This window comes from Clupea harengus, chromosome 10 (genome assembly GCF_900700415.2).
Source record: "Clupea harengus chromosome 10, Ch_v2.0.2, whole genome shotgun sequence".
In the NCBI taxonomy this organism is placed as follows: domain Eukaryota; kingdom Metazoa; phylum Chordata; class Actinopteri; order Clupeiformes; family Clupeidae; genus Clupea; species Clupea harengus.
The window spans coordinates 6,490,281-6,504,435 of NC_045161.1; the positions used below are offsets into that span (position 1 = coordinate 6,490,281).

General features: G+C 39.9%; 1 protein-coding gene across 1 annotated transcript; it reads left to right on the forward strand.

Moving 5' to 3' along the window:
- Window positions 1–536: 536 nt before the first annotated feature.
- Window positions 537–3,858, forward strand: ndufa11 (NADH:ubiquinone oxidoreductase subunit A11). Its single transcript, XM_012828334.3, has 4 exons — window positions 537–660; window positions 2,620–2,712; window positions 2,959–3,081; window positions 3,670–3,858. Exons 1-4 carry the CDS (start codon window positions 582–584, stop codon window positions 3,780–3,782), a joined length of 408 nt encoding a protein of 135 aa, XP_012683788.1. The 5' UTR covers window positions 537–581; the 3' UTR covers window positions 3,783–3,858.
- The last annotated feature ends 10,297 nt before the right edge of the window (window positions 3,859–14,155 follow it).

The following is a 14,155-nucleotide window of genomic DNA, read 5'->3' on the forward strand; positions in this document are numbered from 1 at the left end:
TTATTTTGTTACTTTGTTAGTCTTCTTTCCAGTAACATTGACATTAGCCTATATAGGCTACCTAAAGACCTCACACAATCTTAAATCTGTAATTGTAAAGAAACTGCCGGTAATCAACCTATTTAGGCATACCAGGGTCAATTAAAGATTAGTCTCGCGCTCAACCGCCAATCAAATTACCCTTACCTTTGTGTTGATTGGCTGGAATTGTTTACGACTTGGTCCGAGCCACTAGGCTGTGGTTGTTTCCCATTCACAGAGCAAGGACTATTTTTTTTTGTTTTTATCGCGGACACTTGAGCGGGCAGCTAGAAAACCTCTGATCGCTGAATTTGACAAAAAAAAGTATTGGATTACAATAGCGGACTGTACCTATCTAAGTGTTTAAACTGAAGTACTCCATAATATATATATACCGTATTATAGATATATAATATATTTGGGCAGTCTATGTGCGTTGAACGTTTTCTCTCTCCAGTCCTTTAGGGGGCGATAGTAGGCAACAAAGTAACCTTAGCTATTAGTGTAGCGATGTAGTTTGTCAGTCTCGCGTTAACTGGTGTCCTTGATGTGAAGTCAAAATGGGGTACTGGGAGCTCGAAGAGGGTAACAATTGTGTGGAGAAAACATGGATTACTACCAAGATAGCCACTGCATTAGGTAAGTCGTGTATCGAATGATCAGTTTACAGTTTGTAATATACAATAGTGGAGTTATAGAGGCAAACTCCGATATTAGGCCTTGCAATCAGTGCATCTACGTAGGCTTGCTCCTGAACTTTAGCTAGGTATGCTCAAAGTCTTTAAGCTGATGTGCTAGCTAGAAACGTCACCCCTTTCACACACGAATGTGTCCGGTATAATCAAAACGGGCTGGATAACACATTTTCATTCACATACAGTGTTATATAACGATAAAGTTACAGGTGTCGTGTATTCCCACCCGACTGTATTTAACGGGATGCTACTAGCGCGAGCCTCCGCTAGTTAACGTCAACCTGCTATGACCTACACCGGCTGACAGCAGGGCTCACCCTACAGGAGTTTCGGGCTGATTTAACCTTCCCAATAATCGCAGGATAAACATGGTCTAACGTTAGCTAAATTACTACTGTTGAAAGATTTTAAACCGACAATTCTCAATTCCAGTTCTCGCTGAAGTATAGACAACCCGTGTTGACTGCGTCTCCCCAACCATTTTCTCATCCACAGTCTTTTAGCCTTGGTTTCTTTTTTTTTAGTATCGCTTCGTCAGTTGGTTTGTTTACATCTGCTTCCGAGAGGTCACTTGAGGCGGTGCATTCACTAGTCCCCCTGGCATGACAATCTCAATAAAATCCTGTAGTGATTCCCATTATTTTCAAACCTTGGGAGTGTGTGCAAGTTTGAGATTAAGGCTTTAGGGAACCATCATAACATTTGGCATGGGCGACGATGTGTTAATATGAACTGCTACGTTAATACATAACATAAACTTACGGTATGTTCTTGGGGGGCCAGGCATACAAGCTGCATAGCAGTGGCGTGCACTGCCTTTTACTTATAGGCAAGCAGAGCCTTATGTTGTTATTTCTTGTCTGTCACAATTGCCTGTAGCATAAAGGCGGAGCCAGTGTCCTGCATTTGATCTCCAACTCTGTTCTAAGTAATATCTTACACTGAATCCAAAAGCCTACCATTCCGATCATGATGAGCATTAGTCGTCCATAAAACCTTGAAAGCATCAGGATGACCTATGCCTTGATATCCCCCTCTGATCATAATCTTGTCATGAAACTCACATCTTGCAAACAGGATTGCTTAAAGTTGTTCCACAATACACACAACCTCCTTGTCACAATGTTTTCTGATCATGATAATAAATATAAACTTCCAGTAGAATCAAAACTGTAAAAGTTATTACACTATTTAACGCCTTGCTTTTACGTGCATGAGCTGACAAGAAAAAAACTCTTTCACACACACATGTGTGCATGTGTATAATACGTGCAGTATCGTAACTGATTCCAGATCATCTTAAATTGGCTGACACGAAGCTTGCTGGTCTATTTAGCCCTAGCTAGCCTCCCACTGAAATCAGTTGTCAGCAATACCATACTGTATACAATACGCATCTGGAAACTGCCAAAACAAGCTGATTTGACAAGCCCCACTGTTCATCAGTGAGACCCTGTCACGTCATCGAAAGTAAAATATACTCACGCCATTGGCATTGGCAGTGGTGGTTATTTGTTTGCAGTGGTTGTTATAAAGAAATATCAGACCTCTGGACATTGGGATGGCTCTCTCAGATCATTGGAACATTCTGCAGCATTCTGAAGAGCCGTATAATAAGTAAGGGATAATGGACAACACAGCGTTTGGCTAGCAGAAATGAATGCATGTTCAAGGTAGTAATGCGGCCACCACGCGAAGCTGAGCTACCTCTTACGCACCATAAAACATCTCTCCTGTTATCTGTTTTTTTTTTATTTATTTATTTATTTATTTATAAAGTGTGAATCAATTACTCTGGTCTGGCTGGTATCCGTATAGTTTGGTGCGTTAGTTTAGAATTGATAACCATAGACCTTTGCATTGAGGTTGCCTGTGTGGTTCTAACCATCTCTGTGCTGTACAGGGCTTGTTGGCTCAGCCTACCACATCGTTCTTTACCAGCCTGAAACTACCCTCGAGGCTCTTACGAGGGCCACTGCAGGCACAGTTACTATGGGTGAGTAGAGGCAGTACTTGTTTTCCTCCTCTTAAACCCCATCATCACATTTTTGTAGTGCTATGTATTGTGTATGTAAGCCTGTTGCTGCCCCTGTCCCTTGAAAAATTAAATGATGTGAGGGGCAGCTTTCTTAAACAGCTGGTAATGGTTTAATGCTTTGTCTTACATGTTTAAGCACAAGGACTGACATAATGGTTTGCCCACTGACATATTTTGATATTTGTTATGTATATACTTCTACAGCTTCCCTTGGGGCAATTTTTGGAATGGCCACTTGTATAAGTGCCCAGGTGAGGGAGGCCCCAGATGACCCTTTAAATTATTTCATCGGTGGTTGCTCCTCCGGAGTGTTCCTTGGAGCGAGAAGTAAGTACTAAAGCTGAACACAATTTGACAACTTCTTTGTGCACGGTCCATTAAATAGAGTGATCTAAAGAGGCCTTGCCAGTGGCTTGGCACAATATTTGGTTAACATATTTATAGGTACATTGTTATTGAGCAGACAGTAGGAGTGATTGATAGATTCAGATCCACCTTCTGATCCTCTCTCAATAATGAGCATATGTATTGACCAAATATGGTTTTAGTACATATAAAAATGAAAAGATATTGTTTTAGAATAACACAATTCTACAAACAGAAATATGTGGATGGACTGCATCATATCCATCAAGTCTTGGACATTGTATCCATCAACTGCTGTTGTTATGAAGCTGTTTGCTGTTTATAAAGCATAAGTCAAAGCAGCTTGAGAAACAAACAAAAAAATACAGGGTTTTCAAATTTTTTTTTTTTTTAAACTTACAAAATTCAGAATACCACATGAGTAAATTGGAATGATGAACAATTTCAACGTAATACTTAACTCGCATATAAATGATCTAATAGAATTAGTATTAAATTACTGTGTTAGGACGACAAAGTAAAGTTTGTTTTGTCTCTTGTGCTCCACAGCTCACAGTGCTATTACAGGTGTAACCGCGTGCATCGGCTTGGGCTCATTGGCTATGTTCACAAAGATTGGGAAGATGGAAGGCTGGAAAATAAGTGGGGAACCCAAACTATGAACATGCTGTGCTTGTTCTGATTAAATGTTGTATGTATACTGTATATGGAATTAATAAACTTCACAGAGACCTTTAATTTTTTTGTAAGTTTTACATTGGGACATACTGATTTGTAAAAAGGTAAAATACTAGAGCAAATTACATTCTCTATTTCACGGATCTTTGATCTCCTTCTGTAAAAAGATATCCTGTTCAAAGTGTCATCTTGCTAAAGTAATTGTACCATCTTTATTGTAGCAATTATTACTATTATGAAAAAACAGGTCGGTGCAAATATAGTTGTGACAGAGCAGACGCTTTATACTGTTGATATTTTCTGGCAAATCATGAGCTAAACTATTGTTGGTCATGGAGGCCTGGGCCATAGACATGAAACAAAACACACACAGGAGCTACAAACTAGGTAACTAGGTAGGTTGAGGATTTTTGTGTGAGCTGTACTTTTACTAGTCCTTCTTTTTAACCACAAGGTGGAGCTGCAGGCATAATTTAGGGTGATCTGAGGTCTCCGTCAGTCCAGAGTAATATTTGTGCAGAAAACCAGCTGTATTAAATCAACAGCAATTTAAAGAGTTAAAAAGTGTGTGGCATTTCGATATTTCAGTGTTAATTGAATTTATGTCAAATTACACCATCTGACTTATCACCGCACATAAACAATATATTTAACAATATATTTTGAATAAATGATGTGACAAAGATGGTCAATGTGAGCATTACAAATGAACATCTCAACATCATTATCATTATTTCCATTCTTCCGGTATGCCAAATCCAATCATAGTCACTCAAAAGGTCTGATGATCTTAGGCTCAGCCCTGTGATAGAGGTACTATGTGGCATCTCTGCTCACTGTTTAAATCAATCAAGGACACTCTAAACAAGTCCGTTCTCGCACCCAGCCTGTGCCTCACACTTTCCAAAACTCAGATCATGGTAGCCAATTTCAGAACTATTTATAGTTGGTTTATGTAGACTTAAAACAAAGTAATTGCACAATCCCTGCTATATTCAGAATCCTTTCCACTGAAATCTGTCTTGAACACAAATCACTATAGAACAGGTTGGCATCAACTTGTTGTCTAAGCACTTCTATTACTCTCCAACTGGGGGTAGAAATATGTCTTGCTTGCCACTGACAAATCTAACCTTTTGTTGGAAAGGGAAGCTTTTGGACTTAGGGTTGACATTTATGAGTAAGCCACTGAACTCTATTAAGTCTATTCCATCACCAGAACTCTATAAAGCTACTGATGTGAGCCCTAAAAAAAACATCCAGTGGCAAATTTCACGATTTTCAACGAAGCAACAAACGGGTTGATAATTCTGCAGTTATGCCATTGTGGTCACAGGCAGGCATAACAACTACAACAATAAGGCATTACGCAAACACAAAATAGATGACTTGAAACAGATGTAACCCATTTGTTTTGTAACAACAGGATAAATTAGACGGTTCGTGGCAGATGGTGGTTTTGTTTGGTTTGGCTGACTGTTTTGCATCCCAGACTCTGCACCGGGCTGAAGATTCACCCCAGTTTAGGGAGAGAAGTGTGGGCCAAAAGCCACTGTATTTTTTCTTAAGACTAAACAAAACTGCCATTCATTTGATTTTGTTTATTTCAGGCAAGTTATCCATCAACATGGCTTGGCAATTCCTGATGAGCACGGACCATTGCACAATATGTGGATGGGAAACCAGCATAACCTACTCTGGACAAGCCACTTGTATATTGTTGTGCCTCTTACATAAGCAAGTTTAAATACAAGGAGAACATATTTGCCGTATTTTAAAACGTGTTTTTGACAGGAGAATTTTGGAATACCATATGATAATACCATATGTCACTAACCACTGCTTTGAATAATATTTGTATAGCAGTTTTCCCAGGCTCAAAGACAATATGTTCATGTAGTCTATCTATGGTAAGTAGAGAAGCTCAAACAAGTAGACAATACAAGTGTTATTTAGCCAAACACAAAGTAGAGAAGAAGCAAAGACATTGCTCACACTGAAATCTTAATGCCACTGTAGTTTTCCAATTGTTCTGCTTCCAGTTATCTTTGTCATGGTTCATTTTCTGGCAAGAAATGTAATGTCACATGTTTTCTGTAGGCTAAATAGAAGTATATTCATTTTGTGTGAGGACATTCTTCAGAACTAATGTTTACTCATTTGTATGTTTGCTTCTTTGTACACTTTACAACGTCAAGAATTTGCAGAAAGGGTTCATGTGCCGCTCTCGAGTTTGCCTCCACTGAAAAATGAAACACTCACCAGCATCTAGACAGCCTTGAAAACCATTCTGAAATGAGCCCTGTACTCAGTACAGCCTGCAACAACCCAAGGTGAAGAATCCTCATGGGTTGTAAATTAAACCCTTTTTTTTCTAAGATTGCGTGACTACATGGCTGATAGAGGTGAACTGCATATTGAATGAATGTTGGCCATGATGAAAATAGGTCTGACTACTGAGTGCCCAAAGTGCTCTTATCTCTCACTGCCAAATAGGTTGAATGTCAAACCCCATGTGGTCCTGATTGAGATGTCCAAGAAGAGTGCAGGGAACTCTCAGAGACAGAGATGGGACAGTGCTCCTGCACTTGATTGAAGATATAACAATTACAAATATATTTATTTAAAGGCAATGAGTGGAAACATTTTGAATAGCTAAAAAAGTCATTTTAAATTTCTAGCCTGTTTAAAATCCCTGCCTTGTGATGTACGTGTGGAAAGTGAAGTGTGCACTGTAAATCGATTTTTTTACAAGCTGTGTGCACCATCCCTGTGTTGGAGAAAACTGTTGTATATTTATATAATTGATTGCTAATCTTACTGATTGTCTGGTGTCCCAGACTTGCCCCCCCCCCCCTCCATACTCACAATGGGATACAACACGCCAATCCCAGGAACAACAACAGATACTCAAAAAGATTTCACATGCATATTTCAGTGTCGGAATGATGCACTGCCATTATCTAAACATGAGTCTCATTATACTATGGCATGCCACACGCTATCCAGGGGAAGGGTGGGGTAAGGGTAGGAATTGGATAAGAGCCCAGGTTGGGGTAAGGGAAGGGGTTATTGATTGGGAGAGCCCTTCGGGATTATGAACCCGGACTAGGGTAATGGGATATGAACCCTGGTCACCTTAGGCACCCAAACATCTTGCGACAACAGGCTTCTTCATGTAATACAGGTGAATTCACATGTCCTCAAGAAGTCTGTAAGTGCCTCAGCCTTAACCACTGGCTCACTTTTTCAGCAGCCTCAGACAACTCCTTTAAAATCTTTTGAATGGCCGTCCTTGAAAACCAAAATCCAGCAGGAGCACTGTGGTTGATTTGACTACAAAGCGTCTAACACCTATCTCCACTGATCGTGTGTGCTTGCCAACTTCGTTCCCTTGCTTCTGCTAGTTCTGCATACATTAGCTTCTTCCTTTCAAAGGCTTCCTCAATCGCATCTTAACAAAGAATCGTTAACTCAAAAATGAAAACAATGCACTATGGAACTTGTAGTCAACTGGCAATCTCCTCGCTTGGCCCCATTTGCCAGTACGTTGGTACGTGCCTGGTTTCCATTTTTCTGCCCCTCCCGCACAAAAAAAATATGAATGTAAAATTTGAAAATGAATATGCTGCTCTGAAAATCCAGTTTCTAATAGCCTACCAAGCATAAGCAGCTCTGAAATATTGTAAGTGCAATTAGCCTAATTTATTATATTTCAAGAACAATACAAAGACTTAAGAAAATATGTGTCTTTTTGAGGCCATATCATTTTTTTCAAGGGTAGCATCTGCACCCAAATGTCACAGAGTGCTTTGATGACAGGCAAATGAGTCATCGAAGGAAAGCTTTTAACTCGCCCTGATATCAAACGTTGTCTTCGACTCTTCAGGGAAGTCTCGGTGGATTTGACCCATGCAATATCTCTTCCTGCCTCCATCGCGGATATCACAATAAACAAATGTCACTCTGGAGACCCACATTGCGTCTGGAGTGCTCATGTGGTTCGCTTTTGTACTACGACCTACCCGAGTGCTTCACCGGTCGGCTCATGTTTTAATGCAGAGCCTCTTACGGCAAACCTCACTGAAAGACTGTGGGCATAGCTCCAGCTGCAAAGAGTGATGCCCCTGTCAATCGTCTCCTGACGTACAAAGGGTCAGGGTCGATGCTAACTGCGTTTTGGCTCCCGCAGAGATGCTGGGCTCTTCAGATTTAAAAGCGTCTTTTGACTTAGCTGAGCTGGCAGATCTCCTTTCTTCAATTTCCACCAACCCTTATAACATAATGTACAATACAGTACACATTATAGATGCAGAAACCAATTTTTAACAAATTTGGTAATATGATTGATCTTATGCCGAAATAAAAAATAAGCAAGAGATGCAAGCTAACAGAGGTAAGCAACTTCAGAAATATGCATCCTGTGTTCTTGCTGAATTGCAGAACTGAATTCATGCCAGCTCCCAAAGATCAATGAATAATGGAAAACCAGGGAAAACCCTTATCAGCTCCTTTTTCCACCTACAGTGCTCATTAGAATGGACAGAGAACTGCAGAAGATGGCTTAGTATAGAAAGACATTTAATTAAAAGAGACATGAAAACCACAAACATGCATGCCAAAACAAGATATAGATGTGTAGTCAACTATTGTACGGTATTACCATGTTATTGCAAGAAAAATACTCAACATGACTTAATTAAGTCAGTAAATGCCATTATTTATTAGCTGAACATCTAGCAGAACCCCATATGAACCTTTTGTGCCTCCATTCAAAGATGGCTTGGGGGAGTATCGATCAGGGCCTCAGAAGTGGCTTGTGATTGATTATGTCACAGAGTGAAGAGCAGTAAATGCTGTCATTCAGCTATCAGTCACACAGCCTTGAAGCAAGCATTGCCAGGTGAAGGGGTCATGACCCTGACATGGCCATTAAACCCTCAGTAAGTCTGGGTGTACTGCAGTTTATAACGCTTATGTAACACATCAAAGGATATCGGAGGATTTCATATGAAATTCTTTTTTAAGACATCAGTATAGACATTTGGGAGCCTTGGTGAGGCATATATTCAGTTTCATATTAGGTTGAGGCATATTGGAGAGGGCTTCCTTCCTTATCCTCTCTAATTCTCCAGTATGTCCAGGATGACCATTGTTTTGGATTACAGATGGCTTCCTGCTCGTTCATTCCCCCAGTCTGAACTCTGTGTATATTTTTACTTTGGGTGGCTGATGGAGAGTGAGATTACTCTCCATTCCTGCCCACCTCTGCCAGAGACCCTCATCTCCTCAATAACCAGCAAAGGGCAGAGGTCAGATTCCAGAAGCTCAGTCTCAACGTCAACTGCCGTGGAACTTGACATAGGGGTAGCATGTGCCGCCAACGCAGCATATACAGATACCTGTAGACTGTAGAGGACAAAACGGAGCTGAAGAAACTGCAGAAATAAGAGGCACAGTAGGATTTTACACCCACTCCTGCTGGTGGAACAAGTATGCAGTGATACAGTTCAGATAGAATGTATTCCTTGGACTCCAGAATGGCTGGATTGATAACGGGAGGGGTTTAAGCCCCGGACCCGCAGACTGGCAGGGCCCTGGTTGACAGAGGAAATAGACCCACATTGGTTGGGTGTACATTTACTAGCCCATTACTTGTTCATGTGTTGGTGCAACAAATAGGTAATAGATTGCTGTTATCTGCAGATACCACGTCTTTGTACTCATAGGCCTACTAGGTGGTGGGAAAAATAGCCAATAGCCTACATGATACAAGTACAATAAAAACATCTGATTTCTACAATGACAGATTGCAACCAAACTGCATGTCAGAATAGTAGAGAATTCTTTCAGACTAGTTGTCATGGAATAGCCTAAACTACAGTACCAAAACGTGTGTCTGTGTTATGTTCTCTGTGGAGAGCTAGCATTTCATTTGTGTCATATGATCATGTTGCCTTCAGTGTGTGATAGTTGTGGCGTGGTTTTCTGTCCATTTAGCCTTGATTTTGTCCTTGTCTCTGGTTTAAAGTACATTTTCAAACAAAATAGTTTACTAAATTACTAATCATACCTACACAGCTTTCTTAATATTACAGTGTACTCATCTCAAATTAATAGGATTATTGAGTGTTATAATTTTGACATCCTAATTAGCATTGCCTCATCTAGTTGCTCACATTTGATGAAATGCTGTTATACCAAAGTACAATTACTGTGCTGTGTAAAGGGTGGGATAGTCAGCATTTAGTATTTGATCATGGTTGCAAATTGGTTGATTTCCTGGATGGCCTGAAAATAATGCGTTGAGGCAGATCCTTTGAATAGGTGTTGCCAAAGGGCCCTTAGTGTTAACGTCACCCAGCATGGCAGTCAGTGGTGATTTCCATTTATTCAGTGGTCTCAAGTGGTTTTGCCAATGTTGTCTTGTCTGAGATCAAAATATTAGCCTGTGTTAGCCAGTAGTTCCGGCTTGGGTGTTTAAAGTGTTCCAGTCATTTCCACAGTACTGGTAAAACAACGGAAACATTACGCTGTGTTTTCGTCCCATCATTGGCAGCATCAGCTCTAGCCTCTGTGGTGATATAACACTTCTGCTGTTTATTCACAGTAAACTTTGCATTCAGTTCCTTTAAGGCTTGCTGTGACAGGCTTAATCTGAGATATGTTAGAACATCTTCAAGGCTAGGTAACTCGCATGGTCACATGGAAAGTTACCAAATTGGCACTCGTTGGAGGTTTTAGAGAGCGCATAACATTGTCCTGGGTGTGGTGCTTGTCAAAACATCTGCCTGTGCGTTGATAATGATGTCTAAAGAAGACTGATAAGCCTCCATACCCAGACACTTCTCTCACTTTATCTGTCATTTTGTGAAGTGAGCCAGAAATCCAGGCAAGATCTAACAAAATGGTCTGGGTGGAATGATACAGAATGATTCATTTAAATTCAAATTCACTTCATATCGGTCACGTTGGAGTCCTTAATCAGGACCATGTACAGTATATAAGTCTTCATACTTTTTAATGAACTGTATTATGTATGTTGTATCTTCTTGTTTTTCTCTTTTTTATAGTTGTATGTCTGTTATTTTATATGGAACTTGGCGTCTGAAATAAAGATTTATATATATATATATTTGTGGTGCTGCATTTAGCTTTGACATATAAATGCAAAATGTTCACATAGCCCTGTTATGCTTATGATGTAGCGGTCCAAGACAGCTCAACAGTCTGCATGTGAACGTGAGTGTAAGCACATCTGTGTCTCGACCTTTTCATTCACATTCACTCAGCAAGGAAGGAACCAGGAGAGTCAGCAGATGAATTGAGAATATTCAAGTCACCCAGAAGGTGAAAACAATAGCTACAGAACTGTGGTGTATAACATCCAAGGGCAAACATCTCTAGAAACAAGACACTACTGAGAATACCTGAGAAATAAACAAACTGGGGAACAGAGATACATCGCGTTTTCTTTATGTCTGCATTTGCTCCAGTGGCATGGATCGAGCGTATTGTGACACAGTTCAGAGAACTTGCCTTATCAGGAAAGCTCAGGGTAAGTGGAGAACGGGCCCCCGGAAAAATGTCCTTGTCCTGTCAGATCGGATGCCATCCCATTGAATGCTATACGTGCTGAGAAATAATGGTGATTTTATTTAATGCTATTTGCTATATTACACATGCTTTTTATTTTTCTCATTTTTCATTTAATTAGTGTGAATCAAATGTGAGGTTACTCAAAAGGGGGCAGTGCAGATGAAAACAAATCCATTGTCTAAGCATGGCATGGATAATGTGGTAGGCCTAAATGGCTAGTGGAGAGACTGGCTCATTTAGCTCTAAACAACCACTGTGCTCAGTTAATAGCCATGATTTAATACCATGATGTGCTTACAAATGAATCACTACCACTCATGGAAACAGCCTAGTAAAGGCTGCATGTATTGATCTCATAAGGAGATGTATCACACCATCTATGTTTAGATCAGAGTATTGAAGACAGACTCATGATGTATCTCTGTAATGAACAGATCAAATGTCTAAATATCAAAACTTCAAATATCAAAAAATGATTTTAATTCATTTGGAATTAAAACATTTTAACCCACCACCTGGATTAAGTATAAATAAAATCCATATTTGGCCACAAAATGGGCCTTGAACCAACGTACTATCGAATGATGAGAATGCCACCACTGAATAATTTACTGAGCGCTGAGACAGAGGAAATCTAATACACTCAGGAAAGCAAACTTCTCAGGCCAGGCTTTTTGAACATATGCATTCATCCAATCTCACACACACACACATACACACACACACACACACACACACACACACACACACACACAAACACACTGTCTCTATTTGTTTCCCCAGACACATTTACTCTTACTCTCTGTGTCTCTCTCCCTCTCTCTCCCTCTCTCTCTCTCTCTTTCCCTCTCTCTCCCTCTCTCGCATACACTCACTGTAATATAGACTTACATAGACGTTCGCACGCACACACACTCTCACAGACAGGAGTGCAAATTTAAGCAGAAATGTGAAGAGTAGAGGAGTATGCTGCCAGCATCCCCCCCTCTTTCTCCGTGGAGCCTTGTGGTCTTTCAAAGGCTTCTTTTGCTCACTTTTGCAATGGAAAAGGAACATTCTGGAGACATGCATGAGCTGTCCCCTGAGACTGTTTTCACTGAGCACTTTGTCTTCACAGCAGTCAGTCATTCAAAGAGAGGGCGAGGAGAGGAGAGGAGAGTAGAAGAGATGACACCCCTCATTTCATTCTATCTGATTTATGAGTGCACACTCTATCACATCTGATCTGAAACTTACTGAGGAATGATCAGAATGTGGAGCATACAGTTACAGATAACATAACAATGTCATTAATCTCACTTACCATTTGTTTCATCACAGAATTTGATCTTAAAGATCTTAATCTAAAAATCTTTAGACAGATACTACTAGTAGGCATGGATTTATGCTGTATGATACCAAATAGACCATCAAGTCTTGAACTGATGAGCCAGCATTTTAGCCAATAAATACTTTCACTTGAGCATAGCCTTTCATCTGGATTCAAGCGCCATTTTCCCCCAGTTATTAATGATGTGACAAAGAGTTTAATGTTTGTTATAACGACGAACACAATGAACTCTGCTTCTTTATTGAGAACACAGTTACACTCTTTGCATACTTACTTGTTGTCACATACACTTAATGATTTTATTTGTCATCAATACAAGCCACACAGCTGAGGAAGTGCATCTCTCAAAACAATTCATACAGACAGCAACACACAATGGATTACCTGCAAAAGCCCGTAACTTGCTTCAAATCGCTTAGTTAAGATAATTATGACAATAAATATGTCATTTCCAACAAAATGCGTCCTTTTGTCATGGTTTGTAACCAAGGCAGGCAAAATACTTAGTGATGTTGTCAATATAAGTCAATATCTTGGAAGTGCATTCCTTAGTTCTAAATTAGCTTATTACTCCATCTCTTTCACTCACAATATTTAATTCCCATACCAGATTTTTGCACGACAACTAGCAAATTGAATGCTATTCATGTCACTGACAACTATTTCAGTTCAACAGTGCTCCTAGTGATAAATATGGTAGAAGGATTCAGAAAATCACACTTTAGGGGCCAGTAGCAATAAATACAACCTGTAGAGAAACAACAGGATCTTGCATGCCACATACATTCTTTGAGAACTTTGATAAGTGAAGTTATCCAATCATAATGATCATTCATTGCCCTTCATTTTGAAAAGAACTTGCCAACTGCCCTTGGAGAAAGTACGAGTATGATAGACAGAACAGTAATCTGCATTCTTTTGAGTGCACTGAGCCATTACCTCATTCTGTTCTTGTGGAGAAAGTTTACACTGACCCAAATGACCACATACAGCATGTAATATGGCAAGCTGCCTCTCACAAAACCTCTCCCATTCTCATGAATGACATCCCTGCAGATGATTTTGCGTGAGGAAGGTACGAATTTGTGTTCTGTAAAGCCCAATCGTGAAGACGCCGTCTGATGTAGTGTCTCGCAGTTACTGAATTTTCCCTCATGCTTGCCTGGAACATCCATTCTGACTTGGTGGCCAATGAGGTTTTACGCTTATTTTTTGCCTTATCTCAATCTCATGAAAATAATAAGGGTTTGAATGACAAGTGATTTATCAAAAATTCTGAAAATAACATGTTACTGAAACTAAGTAGAAGTAGAAGTAGATGGTTGATACATAATGATAAAGAGTTTAACCCATTTGCATGTCATGGCTTACACAATGAATAGATACCAATATGTTTTTTAAGACTTAACTGCATACAGTATAATTGTA

Bases quoted from the DNA above. Each gene is read 5' to 3' on its own strand.
- ndufa11 (XM_012828334.3), top strand. From the start codon at position 582: ATGGGGTACTGGGAGCTCGAAGAGGGTAACAATTGTGTGGAGAAAACA. The intron at 661-2,619 runs GTAAGTCGTGTA...TGTGCTGTACAG, and splicing joins CAAGATAGCCACTGCATTAG to GGCTTGTTGGCTCAGCCTAC. The intron at 2,713-2,958 runs GTGAGTAGAGGC...ATACTTCTACAG, and splicing joins TGCAGGCACAGTTACTATGG to CTTCCCTTGGGGCAATTTTT.